Genomic DNA, 23063 nt, shown 5'->3' on the forward strand with positions numbered 1-23063 from the left:
CCAAATTTATCCGCCAACAAACATATTCAGTAGCTTGGTATTAGAAAGGATTTGCACCCTAAAATCAAAGGAAAAAGAACATATCTTCCCGCAGCACTTTGGTCTCTGTCCAAGACAGAGAAGAAGATTTTCTGTAAGCGGCTATTTGACTTCAAAGGCCCAGATGGGTACTGTTCAAACATATCAAGAGGCGTCTCATTAGATGACTGTAAGGTCACAGGTCTGAAATCACACGATTATCACGTGTTAATGCAACAGCTTCTTCCGATTGCACTTAGAGGGTTGTTACCTAAAGGTCCTAGGGTAGCAATTGTGCGCTTATGCACATTTTTCAATCACTTGTGTCAGCGAGTAATTGATATGGAGCAGCTTTTGGTAATGGAAGCTGAGATTGTTGAAACCCTTTGCTTGTTTGAAAGATTCTTCCCGCCAAGTTTCTTTGATATCATGGTGCACTTGACAGTACATTTAGGCAGAGAAGCTCGGTTAGGTGGACCAGTTCATTTTAGATGGATGTACCCGTTTGAAAGGTATATGAAAGTTCTGAAGGATTTTGTGAGGAACACTGCAAGACCTGAAGGGTGTATTGCTGAGTGTTATCTAGCTGAAGAATGCATCCAGTTTTGTAGTGAATTTTTGAAGAAGACAACCAATGTTAAGGAAAGTGTAGATAGAAACACTGAGTATGAAAACAACACTATACTTGAGGGGCGTCCAATCTCTGCAGGCATCTCACTTAATCTTACTGAAATGGAGAAAAAAATAGCCCACATGGCTGTCATCCAGAATATGGCTGTCGTGGAGCCTTATGTAGAGTAAGTTCCACATTTTGCTAGTTCATTCATTAATTATATTTAGGATAAATGTCTGATTATTTCTTTTTCACTTTTTCTTTTAACAGTGAGCACCTACAGCATCTACAAGACTCCAATGGAAGATGCAGACGTGATGCATCACTGTTATGGAGTATGCACACTCAGAATTTTGCCTCTTGGCTTAAAGAACAGGCTAGTTATCTCTTACATAAACACCTAATGTAATTCAGTTTATGTATATAGGTGCCTGACCTTTTCTATTTACTTTTGTTAGATACATCTTGATTCAAACAGACATGGAGAAACAGTGAAATGGTTGGCATATGGTCCACGTAGCTGCGCTAGGTCATATACTGGTTACATAGTGAATGGGCAACGATTTCACACAAGATCAGTTGATAAGAAAACTCAGAATAGTGGTATTTACTATGAGGCCACTGCAGTCTGTAGGTCTAGTGCGAAGGACACCTCACAAGTGGTTGATTTGGTATCATATTATGGTTGCATAACTGACATTATCTTGTTAGACTATAATGTGTTTTATGTTCCTTTGTTCCGCTGCAACTGGGCAGTAAAGGGCAATGGAGTGAAGGAAGAGGATGGTTTTACACTTGTAAATCTGAATCATAGTCAAGTCTCCTTTTTAAGGGATCCATACATACTAGCCTCTCAAGCAAAGCAAGTGTTTTACCTAAGGGAAGATGACTCATCAACTTGGTATGTTGCAATGAGAGGTCCTTCGAGAAGCTTCAGTCAGAAAGAGTTTCAAGATGCAGTTGCAGACATTGGGCCATTGCCAACAAGTGTTGACATTGATGTTGACTTGGATGAGGCTGAAATGAGAGATCTGATTGTGAAGGGATATATGTGTGAAATGTCTGATTTTTTACCTTAGCTCAAGTCTGATGTCTGTTTTTTTTTTTTAATTGTTTTTCCATTGTGTGTTTGATAGTTATTATGTTTGTTTTGCTTTGATGTCTGCTTTTAGTTCTCTTTAATCTACTAACTCTTTTCTTCTTTCATTTTTATTAGGTGATTTAAAATGGTTGGGCGCAAGAAAAAGCGAGGAAGAAACACTAAAAAAAAGGATGAGGAGGTAGAGTATGTGGGTACAATGGAACCACAACAAGAAGAACCAGCTGAAGTTCAAGCTGAAGATCCAGATCATTTGGAACCACAACATGAAGAACCAGCTGAGGTTCAAGTAGAAGTCCAAATGGGTGATAAAGAACCTGATGTGGGAGAGCCTGAAGGAGAGATAGAATTTTCTGAGGGTCATGAGGTTGCTATTGAACCTAAGAGTAAGAGACAGCGAGGACCAACTAGGATGAAAGACATAGCCAAGGATCCAAATACCAGAGTTAGAGTAGAGTACAATATCATGGGAGAGCCTATTGGTAAAGGGTCAGTTAAGCTGTCATCATATGTTGGTGCATTGGTCCGAGAACATGTTCCTATCACAATTGATCGTTGGACAAAAATAGGTGAAGAAATCAAGACACTTCTCTGGAAATCTGTCCAGGTATCATTTCTCTAATTTTTCTTGTATTGCATTACGTTTTATCAGATATTGTAATTAAATTTACTGTTTTTTCTATTGAGTGCAGGCTAGGTTTGAACTAGATGAAGAGTACCAAAAGGTTGCAGTGCTTAAGCAGATGGGATGTTTGTGGAGGTCCTGGAAATCAAAGCAAGTTACAAACATCAGAGAAGCTAAGACTAACCAGCAGAGGATGAATCTGCGACTTAAAAATGTTTCTCCAACCGATTGGCGTAAATTTGTGAAGCTCAAAACTAGCCAAGAATTTAAGGTATGCATCTGGAATCAGGATAATTAAGTTTATGTACTATATAGTATATTACAAGTTAACATTCATCTGTTAGGTTGTAAGCGATAGCTACAAGGAAAGAAGGCGCAAACAAATTCCTCACACTTGTAGTCGCAAGGGAATGGTTAGACTAGCATAAGATATGGTAATCACATGACAGTTATGTTGTTTATATTGCTCAGCTTCTTTTTAAAACACTTATTAATATGTAATGATTTTTGTTTGGTTTAGAAAACTGGTAGTGCAGACCCATCTGAAGTGACAAGGCTAAAGGTTTGGGTTAAATCACGTACCAAGAAAGATGGTACACCAGTGAACACTAATGCTGCTGAAAAGATTGTGAGTTTAAAATTTTGCTTCTAATGATGTGCATATTGGCATTTGATTCTTAATCTGCTATTGAATCTGTATCTTATGAGTTGCAGAAAAAGGCAAATGAGATTGTTAACAGTGATGATCCATCGATTGCAACAAATGAAGCACAACAAGATTCACTTAGCCAACTGTTAGGGCCTGACAATCCTGGTAGAATGAGGGCAATGGGTAGAAATATGAATAAGACCAAGTTAGCTTGTTTCCAAGTGAAGCACAAGTGTATGGCTCAAATGCAAGAGAATCAGATTCAGCTCCAGCAGAAGGTCACTGAGTTAGAAGATGTAATTCTGAAAATGAAGAATCAGGTTAGAAACTTATCTATTTATACATTGTGAAGCTTATCTATTTATACATAAAGAAGCTCAAATAGTTCATAGTATTTGACTTTGTTTTTTATGTAACAGAGACAATCACCTGAGGTTGGTGAAAACTCAGCTGCAAGAGTAAGTGACTTATATCAAATGTTTTTGATTTCTTTGTTACTTTATAATCTAATATATTTTTCTTCTAATTACTTTTACAGAGTGTGAATAAAAGATCACAACCAAAGTGTGTCTTGATTGATTGGGCTGGTTCTGAGGAAAAAGTTGCTGAGGGGCTTATTATGTCTTCTGATCCTGATGAATTAGTTAATGAAAGTCGCTTAGGCCCTACGGATGTTAAAGTCTTGATTGTCACTGCTATTGTACCAGAAGCATTCCTTTGGAGACCTGCGATTAACATGTGCACCATTGAGAAAGCTGTTGGACATATGGTGTCCTGGCCATCTAGTTTGTGTGTTAATCTAGAAGAGGAGCTCCAACCAGAAGACATTGCAACCCTGGTAAACTTTATCACTCATTCTCATACTCATACATAGAAAGTATATGTTAACACTGGTTGAATGTGTTTGACAGGGATCAAGACCTGATTCTGTGAACAAGTGCAAGCTACTGGATTTGTCTTCATATGATGTTGTTGTTGCAGAAGGACGTTGGCAGACACAAGATGCCAATGCATTAGTTAATGGGCTTCCTCTCGGACCAGCAGCAGTGAAAATATTTGTGGATGCAGTGATTCAACCTGAGACATTTATATGGAGGCCAACGATTGATGTCATGTACCTTGAGGACTGTTTACAGTCTTCTGTAGCTTGGCCTGCCAACAAAGTTGTCTTTGAAAACCATGCAGATGCAACATGTCAGAAGTCTCCACTTCATCAGGCTTCTGCATCAACTCATCAAACAACAACAGAAAAGGCAGCAGCATCAGGAGGAAAAGCACCATCATCAGGTCCACTAAATGCAGCAGCTGGTTATAAGTCATCTGTTGAGATATCAAAATCCGCAGCCACAACAAAAGGAACGAAATCCGCAGCCACAGTTTCAAAATCTATTGTTGAGAAGTCTCCAGCAACATGTTCAAAGCCTCCTGTAAAGAAAAGTCAGTTAGCTTCACACTCCCCTCTACGAAGATCTCCGGTAAATTTAGCAGATGTTGTTACTTACTGATTCTGGTTATTATTATACATGAATTAAACCTGTTTATATTGTAATATGGCAGCGTAAAACTGGAGCTGAAGTTATCAAGGCTAATCAGAAGTGCAAGTTAATGGATATTAGTGGAAAGAGGCGGGTGGTTGGTGAAGGACGTGTGCATTCAATCGACCCAGACCAAAAGGTACACCATGTTCGCTTGGGGGCAAATGCAGCTAGAGTTTGGGTAGATGTAGTGAAGATAGATGATGCAGCAGTTTGGAGGCCATCAGATGAAATCGAGTATATGAGAGATTCACTTGGTTCATCTATTGCATGGCCAATGGATAAGTTGGTCATCTATTGAGTAGATGAAGAAACTGGGGTAAGTTTTGTAATTACTGTGATGCTTGTGTTTTGCTTTTATATCTGCTACTGATATGAGACTTTGTTGATTGTTGCAGGGAATGAAGAAACTTTGGTCCAGATTAGGTAGTTTTAATTAGTTTAAGACTAGACTAATCAGCTTCTGTTATGTACTTTGGAATCAGACTTGTTATGTCTTTTGGATTTAGACTTTTGTTATGTTGAATGATTCTGTATAACTTTCTAACTTTTGAATTGAAATCAGACTTATGTTACAATTTATATTCAGACTTATGTTTTCATGTTTATATTATGCAAAACAGGTATAGAATCAAAATATATAGCTCTCTGAAAATATATATAATAGCAAAATTAAAAGCCATAATTAAATTAAGTATAGCAATTCTTCACTGTCATTGTAGAAAATCAGATATTATAGCACAAAACATGAAGCTACGAAAACAAATTAAACAGCAAGAACAAATTGCTAACGTAGAAGAACCTATTATAGCACAAAATTTGAATTGTCGTTACTTTTTAACAAAAATTTCAGCTGCTATATCAAAATAAATAACAGCAGTTAAATAAAGCTATTGTATCTAAAACTATCATAGCATATCAAAATAACGCTATCGTAGGGGAAACACCTACCATAGCTGCCGATGTCACAGCATTTGTGATTTCGCTATCAATAACGTAAGATAGCATATGGTTTGCGCTATCAATGAACGTTTTTCTTGTAGTGCCATTACGCTTCAAAAAAGAAGGAGTACTTGGTGTTGTGAGTGATCTTGGTGGTTGATTTTATTGCTTTCTTATTTGAGTAGATTTGTTTTTTTTTGTCTGAATTATTCTTGTCCTCATGGGGATTCACTAGGTCAAAGATGTATTTCTTCCATGGTACAATGCATATCGGTTCCTTGTTCAGAATGCAAAGAGACTTGAGATTGAAATTTGTAGGTCCTTTCTTCCTAGTAATCTAGCAACTTTACAGTCATCAAACGTTCTCGATCAGTGGATTCACTCAGCTACGCAGACTCTTGTCAAGGATGTCCACGAAAAGATGGATGAATATCGTCTTGACACCGTAAGCTTTTTACATTTTCAATATGATCTTGCATTAGAAAAAAAAAAGTTACCCTTGTCTTGTGGTATTCAACACATTTTTGCTTTTCATTTTCAGGTGGTTCCTCTTCTCTTGGAGTTCCTTGACAATCTCACTAACATATATGTTAGATTCAACCGCAAGAGGTTAAAAGGCCGTACAGGAAAAGATGATTGTCACACTGCTCTTTCAACTCTCTATAATGTATGGTAAATAATTTTGTTTGCATGGTCACCATTATTTTAACACTTTGTAATAACTAATAATTGTGTATGGAATTTCAGGTTCTCCTTACTTCTTGCAAAGTGATGACTCCTTTTACACCCTTCTTCACTGAGACTTTATACCAGAATCTACGGAAAGTGTGTGAAGGTTCTGAGGAAAGCATTCATTACTGTAGTTATCCTCAAGAGGAAGAAACGGTAATAGCTCCATATATCTCTTTATATCCAAAGATAAAATAGATATTGTCTGAAATTTTTGCTCATTTATATTTTCTTCTCGTGTATAAAACAGAGAGGGGAGAGGATTGAGAAAAGTGTTACAAGTATGAAGAAAATTATTAAACTTGCTCGGAACATTCGTAATCGTAAGGGTGATAAGCTTCAAGAACAACTACCATTGAAAACTCCTCTAAAGTGAGCATTGTACTTAATCATTTTTCAGATTCTGCTTTGTTAGCCTAAAAATAAATTAAATGTTGATACATATATGCTTATTATTCATGTTAAATCAGGGAAATGATTGTAGTCCACCCAGATGCAGAATTCTTGGATGACATAACTGGAAAACTAAAACAGGTCAGTGGTGTTACATAAATAGTTAATCTTTGAGTGTGTATCTTTGATTTTTGGAGTTTGTTATTGAGGACTGTTTGAAACTAGCAAAAGATGTCTATTTACATTCAAGAAACCGCTACTTCAGATTTATCGTGTTTGATTTTGCATTGCAGTATGTCTTGGATGAACTCAATGTAAGATCTCTTGTCCCATGCAACGATACTCTGAAGTATGTGTCACTAAAAGCAGTACCAGATTACAGGTAAGTTTTGTTTTATTCCCGCATTTTGCTTTTAACGCTTGAGTTCAATGTAGAACGTGGTTTTACTTCTTCATTTCTTCAGTGTGTTGGGAAAACGACTTGGAAAGTCTATGGGAATTGTTACACAAGAAGTTAGAAAAATGTCTCACCCAGATATCTTAAGATTTAAGGAGACTAAGGAAGTCACTATTGCTAATCACTCGCTCAAGCTAACAGATATCAAGGTCTCTCATGCTATTGATTTTTCTTGTGGGACATAATGAAGAATATCTTTTAAAGAACTTTATTCATTTCTGACACATTTTGTTCAGATTGTCAGGGATTTCAAACGTCCAGATGGTTTGAAAGATACAGAGATTGATGCAGCTGTAGATGGTACAAATCTTAATTAAATACCACTTCTCTATGGTCAATTTATAATAGTTGCATTCGTTCATGGTTCAGATGATGTTATGGTGATTTTGGATCTACGAGAAGATGAATCTTTGAAAAATGAAGGTGTTGCTCGTGAGGTAAATAAATGTAACCGAAGCGATACATTTGTCTTATAAGTTGTATATTTGCTATATGGGTTTCCTTCTCATTGTGCTCATGCATTTTCTTTTTTCATGTATTGTAGATTGTCAATAGGATCCAGAAACTACGAAAGAAGTCTTGTCTGGAACCAACAGACTTTGTTGAAGTGTACTTTGAATCATTGGACATGGGTGACTCTGTTGTGCAACGAGTTCTATGCTCCCAGGTAACTAAATAGCTTTTGGTTTGTTTCTCACTTCATGCTGTATAATTATACTTGAATTTTACGAATGTTTCATTACTAATTACTACATAAATGTCCTAAACCAGATGTCGTAATTTTGTTTCATCATTCTTGTTTGTTGGATAGGAACAATACATTAGGGAAAAAATTGGCTCCCCTTTGCTTCATTCTACTTTGATGCCACCAGATGTAGTAAGTTAGCCACTCTTATCTCTCGTCTGCTTAGTTTTTCACCGTAGAAAAATAAATTTGTACCGTGTCTGTTATTTGGCAGGTTATAATATCTGATGAGAGTTTTGAATTGAAAGAATCTAAATTTTCATTTAAGATAAGTTTGGCTAGACCAGCTTTAAAGTTCAATGAAGAAGCTCTTCTCGCTTTGTACTCGGGTGAGTCATCATCTCATCACAATGGATGTCCACCGATGATTCTCTTTTTAACGAGTACATTCATCTATGGTTTTCAGGAGATGTGAAATTCGCAACCCGGCTCCAAACATACTTGTTATCGAGGGATCATTCAAATTTAAAATCAGAGTTCCAAGCCGGAGATGGGAAGGTTTGTTTTGCCACTGAAAATGTTGATCGTTACTCGTTAGTTAATCTTTAAAAATCCCAAATTGTTGTACTTTATCCTTTACTATGTTTTGTATGGCAGATAACTGCAAGTTGCATTGAAAAGCTCCCAGTTGTGATTGTGATTCTAGGAGAACATTTGCATTTAACAGTTGGTGACTACTTGTTGAGCAAGAAGAACGCGTGAGAGCCTTTTAAAGTGTTTTCTACTAGATTATTGCAAAAAAGTTAAATATGTGCGTTGAGACTCTGTACTCGTTCTATTTGTACAATACTAAACTTTTGATCATCTCAAAATTGATGGTAGGACAGATATAAGTATGTCTAGTGACCATCGTTGAAGATGGGATTTGGTACAAAAAAAAAGACGAGAAACTTTGGTCGTCTTACTTATAGAAATTTAAAATTATTCGAACTAGCTTCACAAACATGCTCGAGAGTTTCAAAGTGTTTTGGTTTTTATCATATCTTGATCTACGATGTACCAAATCTTGATTTTAACGACTTGGTAATCAAGATCAGTTTGCAATGGAGATAGTGTTGTTGATAACACTCGCTGGATATTCAGTGTATCGGAATGTGGGGTATCAGATCTTGATCTACGCGTGGACTGGGATGAGAAAAGAAACTGCCATTCATGTGGAAGATATTTTTCTTCCAAAACTCAAGACTACTAAAAACTTAAAACGATGTTCGCCGTTTATATCACTTTTTCTTCATCAAAACTCAAAAGTTTGATTTGAAACAATTTGTTTTTTTTTTTATTGCCAAATTTGAAACAATTTGTTAATTACAAAAATTTAAATATTTGACATCATATCTATATAAACATGTCTCCAAACCTAAGAACATAAATTTGACACTTCCGCCTGTGACAATAGACACTGTTTCAAGATCAACAACCTTGGGAACTTATAATATTTTTTTGAGAAAGCGACTAATACATGAACATATTTAGGATAGACAAAACCAACACTTGATGAAATCGTTATTTATTTATTTATTTTTTTTATATACCCGATCGGTTGATCCGGTCAGTCCCGGGGAAACGCACCGAAGTGCTACTATGTAGACTCGTCGTCAACATCTAGGTGTTGGACTATCACACTGTCTAACTCCGAGTTTGGAATGATTTCCGACTAATGTCCGGGTATCCAGTTAGCTTAATCACGGACATGTGAAATCGTTATTTAATTTATTCAAAAAGCATAGCAAAAGAAAATGAACATACGATTCAACCAAAAAAAAAAAAAAACATAGGTAACGTGTCGTCTCAAAACTTCTAGGTTCAATTTCTTTAGTACTATCAATAAATAACCCTTTGAACAATAATGTTTTTGAAGATGATTGATAGATACTGATTAGAAATTCATAAGAGTACACTTGGGATTCTATGGTCTAATATGGTTTCTAGAGTCAAAACCATAAAACTAAAAGTTAGGAAAGTAATAATAAATAGACCAATGTGGTTTCAAATATATACTCATTACTCTTTAGATTCATTTTTTTTTTTTACTCTTTAGATTCATGTACGGTGGGGGATGTGCCTTTAGTCAAGTGGTTAAGTCCACTTGACTCCGCCTTCTCCACCGGAGTTCGACTCCAGGGATTGGCTATGGATCGGGCTTTGTCGATCCAAAGATGTCAAAAAAAAAAAAAAAATTCATGTATGGTGAAGGAAACATTAAAATAAAAAAATCAAAGTTTTGTAGGTCCCTCATATTAATCAACATCTTATTAAGGCGTTATACATATCTTCTTTTTCTAAATTTGACTAATTATGATATTTGATTAGAGTATTAGACTAATCTCATCAATATTCGACTACTTGTGTCAGTTCAAAACACAGTGATTACGTTAGATTTGGTGCTATTTTGTTTGAAAACAAAGCTAATTTAAGATTCATGATCTATTTGCCTCCTTGGTCTAAATATAATATTTTTTAGGTTCCTACATTCATGTCATGTGGCTTGATGGTTTCCAACACTTATATAAATATTTTACTCATTTATTTATATACAAAAAAAAAGTTTTATTCTATTCTTCATTCTCATGATCATACGGGATTTTGATAAAATTCAGAGTACCCATTAATTATTCTAATTTACAGCTTGTAATAAGTTACATTTCTTATAAAAAAAACATACAAGTTGAGAAATAACAAAAGTTAAATATTTAATAATTTATACACAAATTAGTGACAGAAAAAAACAAATTATTTTTAGTGTGAATAAAAAGACCGTCTAAGTTCGGTTCATGTAAGAACAAGTGGGACCTTTAATAAGTTTCTAAATCAAAGAATAAATAAACTCTCAAAACCTTCCTCTAAAACCAACGGCTCCGACCTTTATTTACACCTATACATACACTTATCAACCTTCCTTTTTTCTCCAACGGCGGCTTATGGCTGTTTTCCGGCACTAATCAGCTCCGGCATATATATAAACAAACGTACTTACACGTTTTTTTTTTATATGAATCCAAACTAGTTTCAGATTTGTCGCTATCTCTTCACTTTTGAGTCTTCTGGTTTTGTCACCACCAGCTTTTTTGTTCTCTCTCTCTCTCTCTCTCTCTCTCTCTCTCTCTCTCTCTCTCTCTCTTTCTCGTTTTTTTGTTTACTCTCTTCGTCGTTGAGTTTCTATGAGAGAAAGATCGGAATGTCGAAGAGAATTAGAAGATTCTCGTACGTCGCTTCGTTGGAATTTCACATGTCGATGAGATCTAAGAACTGTTTCACTTTGATCCAAAATCATCTCTTTCAGGTAACCCAAATTAAAAGTTTTGATTTTTACCATTTTTCATTGAATCAAAATTGTCTCAATTTTAATGGGTTTTTTGTAAATTTCCCTTTTTTCACATTTACAAAGTTAAAGTTTTGATTTTTCACTCTGTTTCTTGCAGGGTTTAATGTGAAAATGGTTAAAGAAATATCTTATGGGTTCTTGATACTATCAATGGTGATGTTTGTTTCTCCGGTGATAGCTATAAACGGCGGTGGTTATCCACGGTGTAACTGTGAATACGAAGGAACTAGTTTCTGGACTACAGAGAATATTCTTGAAACTCAAAGAGTAAGCGATTTCTTAATCGCAGTAGCTTACTTCTCAATCCCTATTGAGTTACTTTACTTTGTGAGTTGTTCCAATGTTCCATTCAAATGGGTTCTCTTTGAGTTTATCGCCTTCATTGTTCTTTGTGGTATGACTCATCTTCTTCATGGTTGGACTTACTCTGCTCATCCATTTAGATTGATGATGGCGTTGACTGTTTTCAAGATGTTGACTGCTTTAGTCTCTTGTGCTACTGCGATTACGCTTATTACTTTGATTCCTCTGCTTTTGAAAGTTAAAGTTAGAGAATTTATGCTTAAGAAGAAGGCTCATGAGCTTGGTCGTGAAGTTGGTTTGATTTTGATTAAGAAAGAGACTGGCTTTCATGTTCGTATGCTTACTCAAGAGATTCGTAAGTCTTTGGATCGTCATACGATTCTTTATACTACTTTGGTTGAGCTTTCCAAGACTTTGGGGTTGCAGAATTGCGCGGTTTGGATGCCGAATGATGGGGAAACGGAGATGAATTTGACTCATGAGTTGAGAGGGAGAGTTGGTTATGGCGGTTGTTCTGTTTCTATGGAGGATTTGGATGTTGTGAGGATTAGGGAGAGTGATGAAGTGAATGTATTGAGTGTGGAGTCGTCTATTGCTCGGGCTAGCGGTGGGGATGTTAGTGAGATTGGTCCCGTGGCTGCCATTAGAATGCCGATGCTTCGTGTTTCGGATTTTAATGGAGAGCCGAGTTATGCGATTCTTGTTTGTGTTTTACCGAGCGGGCAGCCTCGGGATTGGACTTATCAGGAAATTGAGATTGTTAAGGTTGTGGCAGATCAAGTAACGGTTGCGTTAGATCATGCAGCGGTTTTGGAGGAGTCTCAGCTTATGAGGGAGAAGCTGGCGGAACGGAACAGGGCGTTGCAGATGGCGAAGAGGGACGCGTTGAGGGCGAGTCAAGCGAGGAATGCGTTTCAGAAAACGATGAGTGAAGGGATGAGGCGTCCAATGCATTCAATACTCGGTCTTTTGTCGATGATTCAGGACGAGAAGTTGAGTGATGAGCAGAAGATGATTGTTGATACAATGGTGAAAACGGGGAATGTTATGTCGAATTTGGTGGGGGACTCAATGGATATGTCTGACGGTAGATTTGTAACAGAGATGAAACCGTTTAGTCTGCATCGTACGGTCCATGAAGCAGCTTGTATAGCGAGGTGTTTGTGTCTATGCAATGGAATTAGGTTCTTGGTTGACGCGGAGAAGTCTCTACCGGATAATGTAGTAGGCGACGAAAGAAGGGTCTTTCAAGTGATACTTCATATGGTTGGTAGTTTAGTAAAGCCTAGAAAACGTCAAGAAGGATCTTCATTGATGTTAAAGATTTTAAAAGAAAGAGGAAGCTTGGATAGGAGTGATCAAAGATGGGCAGCGTGGCGATCACCGGCTTCTTCAGCAGATGGAGATGTGTATATAAGATTCGAAATGAATGTAGAGAATGATGATTCAAGTTCTCAATCATTTGCTTCTGTTTCGTCAAGAGATCAAGAAGTTGGTGATGTGAGATTCTCTGGCGGCTATGGGTTAGGACAAGATCTAAGCTTTGGAGTTTGTAAGAAAGTGGTCCAGGTGAGTTTCGTCGTACATATCTCTTTCTAAAGTTCCCATCCTTAGTTGATTCTTTGATTCTTTGATAATGTGTGCAGTTGATTCATGGGAATATCTCGGTGGTCCCTGGCTCGGATGGTTCACCTGAGACCATGTCGTTGCTCCTTCGGTTTCGACGTAGACCCTCTATATCTGTCCATGGATCCAGCGAGTCGCCAGCACCTGACCACCACGCTCACCCACATTCGAATTCTCTATTACGTGGCTTACAAGTTTTATTAGTAGACACCAATGATTCAAACCGAGCAGTTACACGTAAACTCTTACAAAAACTTGGATGCGATGTAACCACGGTATCATCTGGATTCGATTGCCTTTCCGCCGTTGCTCCCGGCTCGTCCTCGTCTTCTACTTCGTTCCAAGTGGTGGTGCTTGATCTTCAAATGGTAGAGATGGACGGTTATGAAGTGGCAATGAGGATCAGGAGTCGATCTTGGCCGTTGATTGTGGCGACAACGGTGAGTTTGGATGAAGAAATGTGGGACAAGTGTGCGCAGATTGGAATCAATGGAGTTGTGAGAAAGCCAGTGGTGTTGAGAGCTATGGAGAGTGAGCTCCGAAGAGTATTATTGCAAGCTGACCAACTTCTTTAAGTTGCTATCTCACCTTCTCTTCTACATTCAAAATTTTTACAACATTGTTTTTACACCATAGATTTATGTCAAATATATCAAAACGAAATTTCGAAATTGTTATTATATACCACCCATATCTCTATGATTTGTACATGTTGCTATTTTTTGTTCTTTTTCTCATTTGGACCCCACGAAATTGCATTGAATCCTTTAGCAAAAAAGAAATTGCATTGAATCTTAATATTTCGTAGGGTCAAGAACACAACTTTTTTTTATTTAAAAAAAGAAAAAGAAAAAGAACACAAGTTTTAAGATTAGAAACAGTATAAAATAAGTTATCGAAGGTAAATAAACAAAACAAATTATAAAACTTATGAACGATGTAATGTACATAGAAGAAATACCAATAGTGCAATTGCTAACAAATATACGTATACATTAGTCACCCATCAGGCCATCACATAACCACGGTTTTCTGATTAGTTACTTTACGAACAATTCATTCACCCCCTTTTTAATCACCAATCAAAATTTGACATGTCATCTAATTAAAATAACTAATATTATCTAAACAAAATAATTAAACTAAATCATTAAAAACTCAAAATTAAATTAATTGTAGGCCCTACTACTCTCTCTCACGTCTCTCTCTTTTTTTTTTTTTTTTTTTTCAAATATTGTTTTTCTTCAACTTTAATAAAAAATGTAAAAAAAATAATTTAACCAAAATAATTAATAGTAAAGCTTTAGCATTTCCATATGTTTTCTGACTTTGTATTCAAAATGATCGAGCTTTACAATAAATCTCCGTAACTTTTGTCAAATTCCTACAAAATATAAGATTTCAAATCATGAAAAATTTGACCGAAAAGTCAAATATAAATAGTAAGAGTAAATTATTTACCTGAAACACTTGTGAAGAAAAAGACTCCGTCTGTAAAGTCGGGCTGCTTGTAGCTACAGATAAGTGGATATCGGAAGCAAAAGTTGAATCCTGAAGCATTTATCGATTATATCTTGTAATTAATATACATACATCTATTGACGAAGTCACCGAAAAATCAAATATAAATAGTAAGAATGAATAGTTTACTTGTAGCACTTGCGAGGAAAATGGCTCTGGCTGTAATGTCGGATTGCTGGTAGCAAAAGTTGAGTCCTGAAGCATTTATCAATTTGATCTTGTAATTAATATATATACATATATTGACGAAGTCACGTTTTGCTGGAAATTGGACATAAACGAAAAAAGAAGAATTATTTATCAAATACCTGAAACGATAATTTTCTCTTTGATGTACCCCGTTTTTTCGTTTCAAGAGCATTCAAATATCGACCGTGGGGTCCGATCTTTTTGTTCTTTGGTCGTCCAACAGTAGCTTTTCTTTTAATTCCACGTGCATTTAGAACTTCCTCGTCTTCTTCTTCTCTTTCGACATGTTCAACATTTGAAGTTGGGAGCATCCATGCATTAGCCTTCACAAGTTCTTTTTTCTTTTCCTCCAATTTTTTAAGCAATTCACATGCAGCTTCATTCGCACACATCGTCAATTCTACATGTTCAGCAGCAAAAGATGCAATCTCACGAAAATTGTGACATAAATGGCTATAACGCTTTCCAATCGATTGCGTTACTGTTCCATTAAATGTCTCTGAACGATAAGAAAATATGTTTCGTGATTTTGCCTCTTTACTCCATCGATTCAAGATGTAGCTAGATGGAATTCTCCTAACATCCTTCTTATCCAATACTTTCAATGCATGACGACATAAGATCCCAGCAAAAGAGTACTTTATGCAACTACACTGTATCGTTTGGTTTGTAGCATCATAATTAACCAAATGCTCTCGCGGTCCACCACGATAAGATACTTTGTATTCATACACCATCTCAGACTTACTGACTTTTTTAGCAACATAATCACCGATAACTGTATATTGCTTCTGAAACAACTTAAAAACTTTGGGTGTATACACCTCCTCTGCATGTTGCAACATCTCTACGATAGCAGATAATACCGAAGAGGTATGCATCATTTTGAAGTCAGCATTTAACTCGTTATATCGCCGATCATCCAACACTCTCTCATAGTGTTCAAAGAAGGACAACAAGTCATAACTACTCTTCAAGTATCTTTTCAAAATATTATTCATACTTTTCAATTGACTAATTTTTAAACTAAGAAACTTTGATGTAAATATAAAAATTATTTTGACTTACGTTTAAATTGTGTAGAAACGTGAAACTCTTTCCTTTGATAAAACTAATCTCTTTTGATGATATGTGAGAAGAAGAATAGAAAAAATGAAACTCTTTCCTTTGATAAAACTAATCTCTTTTGATGATATGTGAGAAGAAGAATAGAAAAAAATTATGAATAAGGTTAGGGTTAATGATTTTATATAACATTTAGAATTAGGGTTTTTTATTGACTTATTAAATTTTTTTTCCTATTGGATTTAGGAGTGTTACGTGAATGAGAGAGTTAGTGGCCCCACAATTAATTCAATTTTAATTTTTAATGATTAAATCTGATGAAACTAAATTATTTTTTTTACATTTTTATTATAGTTAAAGAAAAAAAATATTTGAAAAACAAAAGAGAGAGACGTGGGAGAGAGAGTAGTAGGACCTACAATTAATTTAATTTTGAGTTTTTAATGATTTAGTTTAATTATTTTGTTTAGATAATATTAGTTGTTTTAGTTAAATGACATGTCAAATTTTGATTGGTGATTAAAAAGGGGTGAATGAATTGGGTTCAATTTACAAAACTTATAATGCATAAGTTATGTGAGCACGTGACATGTTGTCAATTTATAAGAAAAAATACAGTAAGTGGCTCCTCCAACCTTTATTTAACTAACCACAAGATAAATAAAACAAAAAAAATTACGAAACTGAATATGGTATTATAGAGCTTTGAAGATAAAATTTCTTCGTTACTACTTACTACTATACATCAAGTTAATTCTCTAGAAGATATTAGAGCTGTGCATTTATCACTTATTCCCCACAAACTATAATTGGATAAGTAATTACCTTTTCTTAAATTATCCCGGAACTTGAAAAAGTTGTAGATAATGTCGTCTGCCACTTTGTAAACTTTTCAAACAAAAGAATTATTGAAACACATGTGTGACTTTATTAGTTAAAATCCTTAATCGAAATATATAATATTAGAAATTGTTAGATTCATGCCCCCTGGACTAGATGAAGATTACATTAAACAAAACTGCACATTCCTCGAGCCTATTTAACTAAAGTATAAATGGATTGGATTTGCAGAAAGTGATTCTAGGGGAGAGATGGGTTTACGTTACTTGCAATTATATATTCAAACCCACTTGTGCTTATACATTTGTTTCTTCGAACCCGACAATCTTTGACAGAATAGTCTTAATTATTAGTTTAAATACTACTAGTAATTATTGGACAACTACAGTGAAAACAATTATGTCCAAATAGATCACCACTCTTTCACTTTACTTTCAAAAATCCAAATATTTCCGGGCCGCCTCAAGAAAAAAAAAAAAGATTGATAACTCATACAGTACTATGTTATTTTCTAAGTAATATAATTGATGTGTTTGTCTAATTATATTATGTATTAACCATTAATATTTTATTAATTTACTCATACTTAGTTAATACTTCTTTTGTTCCTAAATATTTGATATTTTGGATTTTTTTCTTGTTCCACAAAGATTGATGTTTTGTAATATCATCATTACTATTTTTATTAGTAACCAATAGAGAAAGAAGAGAAGTGAGATTAATATTATTAAACTAATAATAAACAATAAAAAAATATACAAGTGATTTTTTCTTAATTAGTGTATAAAACTCAAAACATCATTTTTCTATAAACAGAAGAAGTAGCTAATTTTAACAGTTTCTTATATACACCAGTATAGAATCTAGGAAATTTGTAACTATTAAGATAATTGTTGTAAGTTATTTTTCATAAGAAACTATTTTCAAAAAATGATTATCTAGAAGCACAAATGATATTATATATAGACTATTAGTTGACCAAACAAAATTTGCTATATGAAGCAGAAATGATAATGATAATGGTTTGAAGAAGTCTTGAACTATAAGATCAAGACCAAAGTGGTCGTCCTTAGTCAAAATAGCTGACAAAAATGATTTTCATGATTTGCGCAGAGTTGAAAAGTCTTGATTCCGGTGTTTTATACATACTCACAAATAGAAAGATGTTCGGTGTATTATACATTTTTTTCTTTTCTATTATAAGTTCCATTCAAAGTCGAACAAAATACCAAAAAGGGACCGAGACATGTGTTAATCATAATCTCCTTTTGATTATACCAAAAAAAAAAAAAACAGTATAATATGTGAACACATCACATAGAATTTTTGCTTTTCCTTTAAATCTTTGGCTAAAAAGTAAAGAAATTCCTGTCTCTTTTTTTAGGTCTTTGAAAAAAAACACAAACGCAGATAAAATAGTCTCTTCGTATTATCCAAAATATAGTCAATTCGATCCAAAATTCTTGTTTGCTTGTGATCACGTCATTCACAAACGATAAATAAGCTTGTCTTAACATTTGATGTTGGTCAGAGGAATTTAAGTATATCAACTATTGTTGTCTTCTAGTATCTATCAGAAATTCAAAATTGAAGTATTGAGAAAACAAAAAACTATGAAGAAGAGACCTTAACGTCACTATTAAGGTCTTGGACTCTTCTTCAACGTCACTTTGTCTTATGACCGTGACCATTTCCTCACCTCCCGGATTACTCGTGGAAGTGTGTTCGACCCACCATGGAGTTGCTTATTCCGATCTGCTCGTTAGATTTGGTCTTCAAGCGTTTATGGATCACAAGTCGAATTTTTCTATCTTTCTTTATGTTGTCTTTGAACCTTTGATTTCCTTCCTCTTGTACTTGGATTTGTTTTGCTTGGATGCATGAATGAAAATCAAGTCTTGTTTTGCCCAAAAAAAAAAAAAAAAGTCCTTAACCAACGACGAGTGATATAAAGAGAAACTTTGGGCCAAAGGTTGATCTAGTTCTTTAGTCAATATAAGGTGAGGCTCAAAACCCATAAGCCTTGGCCCAATAAACATTATTAACTTCGTTTTCATTCCTCCTACAAAACAACAACAATCAATTGCAATAATAAGTGAAATTCTCATCGTTCACACTTGACACACAAAAAAAAAATCCCAACCACAAAATTGTCAAGCTTGGTTCAAAAAAACATCAATGCACTTTTCTCTACCCAATCTCTCTAATTAAATGCCTTCATCACCTAACATCCCTCCCTCTTGTTGGGTTGGCTTTTATTATATGTCTTTCAAAAAAGCTCAGATTCTTCAATAACACACATACACTTAACATTGTTTAACTAAAGATTGGAGTAATCAACAATAGAACTTCAATTTTCACAATCATTTTTTTTATGTATGCAAACGAAACTAGAGATTTAGATATTCACATTGTGTTGAATCATAAACAAATGTATCTATAAAACAACACTAAGAAGAAGAAAGAAAGAAGAAAAAAAAAACCCCAATTGTTAGTCCAAGTAAGCTGCACGGCATTGGCTCTGCCACTCGAAACAATCTTCATAATCAAAGCTACTCGCGCAATCCAGCAACGCGTTTTGTTGCTGTTCGTAATGGCAAATGTAGTTTAACCCGACAAGAAGTTTACAAATTGCAGCTTCTGTCTTCTCTCTACCAGCAAAGTAAAGCGTCTGAAGTAGAAGAACATTCGTTCGCTTCACAATCTGATTATTCTGCTCGAAGTTGCGTTCGCTCTGCCACCGGATCATGTTGTGAGCTAAAGGTGCAAGCCAGGACAGTATACCGTCTATTGTTTCTTTCCAATCATGAGCTAAAGGAGCGTCGTAGATCGAAATGTTCTTCAAGTACGATCTAAGATTGGCTTTGAGCGTTGTTTTCAAACTCGTTGGTAACATTTGGTAAAGATCGTCTCTTGCTTCTTCGCCTATTAGATGAGGGTACTTGAGAAGCTTCTCTACCACAATCACAACATTCGCATAGTGCAAAGATAAAGCAGAACCTCCAATAGTTGAAGCTGAAGCATGTTGAGTTAACCTGCTCTTAAAACCAAACTTACTAGTCCGAATCATCCGAGCTGTATTCAAAGGAAATGTAATCCGAGCATCATCTTCATCATCATCATCATCACCAATAGTCCTATTCATAGCAAGACATTCCATAAACATCCTACCAGGATTAGTCCCACAAGGGAAATTGAAATCCCCTGCACGCGTAAACTCCTCTGCTTCACTTCTCCTCGAATCCTTAAACCCCGCAACAGACCTCGAGTTAACAACCTTACTCGCTTCATTCTTGCTACGATCTCTCTTCAAAGTCACATCCTTTTTCCCTCTCAAACCCAAACCACCAAAAACAGTTTCAATCCTACCATAAATAGTACAAACAGTTCTAGCCAACATCTCAACAACCTTATCATAAGTTTGGTTCCACAACGAACCATCTCTAAGACCTCTCACGTCTTGTCTCTGCCACATAAGCTTCTGTTCAAAAGCTTTAACACTCTCTTGATGTTGCTGACTTCTCTGAAGCTTCACTATAGCTTGTTCAAGCTCATTCATCACTTCCATTTCACAATACAAACTACAAGTAGCATTCACAAATCTCTCCATCTTCTTAACCATAGATTCCATATCTTTAACCAAGAACCCTAACTTCCTAAAATCAATAACCCCATTCACTATATCTTCATAAACATGCTCAAATCCTTGTAAAGCAGGTTCGTTACATTTCTTACCTAACCTAGACACAACACTAGCTACACGGCTCAAATCATCAAGCTTCTCAGAGACAGCGAGATCAAGAAGATGATTCTCATCGGAAGAAACAAGATTTCTAACTCCTTCAGACCGAAAAACCTCGGATTTGAGCTTAGAGATCTCTGTATCGGACAGAGAACGGTGAAGGTGAATGGTTTTGGACATAATGTTAGCTACTTCGAAAGATAAGATTCCAATTGTTTGTTTAGGAAGAGAAGAGCTTTTAGGGGTTTTCTTAGTGGAAGATTCAAGAAGAAGAGCGTGTTTGAGATTAGCACTTACTTGGTTTCTCATTTTCACAATCCAAGCTTCTGAAACCATTGTAAAAATCGAAACTTTGAAACAATTTCGAGTAAAGTTTGAATCTTTATGGAAGATTAAGAACAGATCCGTGGAAAAAAAGAAAAGGGTTTTTGATTAAGACATTTAGCTTTCTCGAGGAACGAAGAAATGAAGTGGGATTCGCGCATGAAAAGGGTTTAATCATTGGGGATTATGGGCGGTTCTCAAAAAGAAAATGTACCCATTGATGTGAGCTTTTGAGGGATTGGAGAAGGAGAAAGTAAAAGTGGTGAAGAAGAAGGGTTTGATGAGAGAAGAAGCTTTCAACTTTGGACCTAACTCGCAAGGTTCTTGTAAGAGAAAGAGAGAGGATTTTGGAAGTTGTGAAATTTGGGTTTGATTTTGAGAAAAGTGGAGTAGAGAGAGAGATAGAGAGAAGAAGAGAGAGTTGTTATTGAATTTTTTGAAAGGGAGTGATGTTGCAGCTAGTACTTGCTCCACTAATGTTCTTCAATTTTTTTGTATTTTTATATTTTACTCAAATTTTCAACCTATTTAATTTTATATCTGGGGAATTTCAAATAATTCATTTAATTATCTCGTTTGTTAATGTTTTTCTTATCCACAATTTTTGTTAAAAATAATCTTCTTTTTTTTTTGCCAGTATTAAAAATCATCTTATAAAGAAAAAAATGTTATATATGTCATGTTTAGAGGTCTTTTGGTCATGTATTGGAGTGATAGCTTTTTACAAAGATTTTTTTTAAGCTTAACGTGCATTACTGAAATGTTGTAAAGCATTTTTTTTATCTAAAACTAAACTTCAAAACCTTAGAGCTCATTACAAATAGACGTCTCATATATAATAACTAATCACAGAATATACATCAATCATGCTAAATTTTGTATAACATATAATTTTGGATATGAAAGTTTTGATTTTTGTAATATTTTTTTGTTTTGTGGATTCATGGATATCCTCCACATTTCAAGTGGGGATTATAATAAACAATTCTTGGAAACAAATAGTATATAATATATTAATAATCCTAAATTAGTAAATGTATATAGTTAAATAGCATTGATAAATTTTAAGATTTCTGATATTTTAAGATTTCTCGGGGTGTTATTGGTTTATTGATTTGTAAATTTATTTACGATTTGAAATTTTTTTATTAATTATGAAATCAAGACATATGAATTTTGAAATAACATGTGTTTATCCATGGATTTGAATCCTTCTATTTTTCTCTTTCAAATTCATTTAAAACATAATTTGGATTTTGAAATCCAAAAACAAATGATTAAACGAATAACATAAGATTTTCACTAGTATTTATAAATCATAGAACGAATAACACATGATTTTAATTAGGATTTTAAAATCAATAATTGAATAACGAATGATTTTTATTTGGATTTCCAAATCCTTAAAAATCCATGAACCAATAACTGCTAAGATGCGAGATTTCTTTAGATTTAAATGTCAAAAAACGTTCAAACATCGACAATATTATAAAGCAACAATAGGTGGAGCGTTTTTATGAAATTTCTTATTGATAATCTTTGGAAACTGTTACAAAGTTCTTATAAAATAGATGTAGGTTCTCGGTTTCATCATTTTTCCCCAATAGAATGAAATCTTTGTGTAATGAAATTCGAATATCAGAGAATAACTATTGTGTGAGCGTGACATCATCATAACTTGAGAGACCAATACATTGGCAGAGCCGTAGCAACGATTATGAGGGCCGCCCGCGGAAAAAAAAAAAAGAGCCGCTCTAGAAAAGTGTATACTTATAAAAAAATTTAACCATAAAAAAAACAAAAAAAAAACTTATCTCACGCTTTAGGTGATTCGAACTTATGACCTAAGATATGTGGTGTATGACATAATACCACTAGGCTACCAAAATACATTGGTATTTGAGGGCCGAAAATATTAATAACTTCTCGGAGGACCGCAGCTCCCGCTTCTCTTGCTTCTATCCAGCTACGGCTCTGTACATTGGGAACAAAGAAACACTTAAAAAGTTGAATACAAGAAAGAATTTGTTTGACCGATGATGTTCTTCTTGTTGTCTCCATTCTCTTTGGATTTTTTGTCGGCTAAAGATTACCTAATTTACACTCACAAAACTTAAGAAATTCGCAACTTTCTCCATCTTTTCAAAACCAATTTTTTTTCGTTGACCTAATTTGAAAGAAAAATCTAGGATCAAAATCAAGTGACATTTTTCAACACGGAATTAGAATTTTTAAATATTCAAATTCGTTGTGTCGTGTTTGAAATGTTTTGATTAAACAAGAAATAAATATTCTATTCTAGAGGATAAATTAGTTGAGGTGAGAA

The 23063-nt window shown here is 34.9% G+C and overlaps 4 protein-coding genes and 1 long non-coding RNA gene across 6 annotated transcripts; 4 read left to right on the forward strand and 1 right to left on the reverse strand.

Moving 5' to 3' along the window:
• Positions 1-1873: 1873 nt before the first annotated feature.
• LOC110229629 lies at positions 1874-3767 on the forward strand. 2 transcript variants are annotated; one of them, XR_002333003.1, is made up of 4 exons: positions 1874-2626; positions 2700-3324; positions 3424-3462; positions 3543-3767. XR_002333003.1 is itself a non-coding variant. In XM_021030210.1 (3 exons), the coding sequence occupies exons 1-3, from the start codon at positions 1930-1932 to the stop codon at positions 2781-2783; spliced, it is 696 nt and encodes a 231-aa protein (XP_020885869.1). In that variant the 5' UTR covers positions 1874-1929; the 3' UTR covers positions 2784-2983. The 2 variants fall into 2 exon arrangements, 1 of the variants encoding a protein (XP_020885869.1); XM_021030210.1 differs by lacking the exons at positions 3424-3462; positions 3543-3767 and having other exon boundaries at positions 1874-2337; positions 2423-2626; positions 2700-2983.
• A 633-nt stretch (positions 3768-4400) lies between these two features.
• LOC110229630 lies at positions 4401-5088 on the forward strand. Its single transcript, XR_002333004.1, has 3 exons — positions 4401-4479; positions 4562-4858; positions 4938-5088. It is a non-coding gene; the product is annotated as an uncharacterized LOC110229630 (long non-coding RNA).
• A 501-nt stretch (positions 5089-5589) lies between these two features.
• LOC9319473 (isoleucine--tRNA ligase, cytoplasmic) lies at positions 5590-8999 on the forward strand. The gene is made up of 15 exons (XM_021030209.1): positions 5590-5620; positions 5717-5926; positions 6023-6148; positions 6229-6366; positions 6461-6582; positions 6681-6744; positions 6897-6985; positions 7068-7209; positions 7297-7360; positions 7430-7497; positions 7605-7727; positions 7872-7937; positions 8020-8134; positions 8212-8303; positions 8403-8999. The coding sequence occupies exons 2-15, from the start codon at positions 5903-5905 to the stop codon at positions 8505-8507; spliced, it is 1338 nt and encodes a 445-aa protein (XP_020885868.1). The 5' UTR covers positions 5590-5620; positions 5717-5902; the 3' UTR covers positions 8508-8999.
• A 1570-nt stretch (positions 9000-10569) lies between these two features.
• On the forward strand, positions 10570-13766 carry LOC9319474 (ethylene receptor 2). Its single transcript, XM_002883361.2, has 3 exons — positions 10570-11085; positions 11225-12999; positions 13077-13766. The coding sequence occupies exons 2-3, from the start codon at positions 11239-11241 to the stop codon at positions 13629-13631; spliced, it is 2316 nt and encodes a 771-aa protein (XP_002883407.1). The 5' UTR covers positions 10570-11085; positions 11225-11238; the 3' UTR covers positions 13632-13766.
• A 5238-nt stretch (positions 13767-19004) lies between these two features.
• LOC9319476 lies at positions 19005-21206 on the reverse strand. The gene has a single exon (XM_021033240.1). The coding sequence runs from the start codon at positions 20747-20749 to the stop codon at positions 19163-19165; it is 1587 nt and encodes a 528-aa protein (XP_020888899.1). The 5' UTR covers positions 20750-21206; the 3' UTR covers positions 19005-19162.
• Positions 21207-23063: the final 1857 nt, after the last annotated feature.

Source organism: Arabidopsis lyrata (assembly GCF_000004255.2).
Source record: "Arabidopsis lyrata subsp. lyrata unplaced genomic scaffold ARALYscaffold_3, whole genome shotgun sequence".
NCBI classification, from domain to species: Eukaryota; Viridiplantae; Streptophyta; class Magnoliopsida; order Brassicales; family Brassicaceae; genus Arabidopsis; species Arabidopsis lyrata.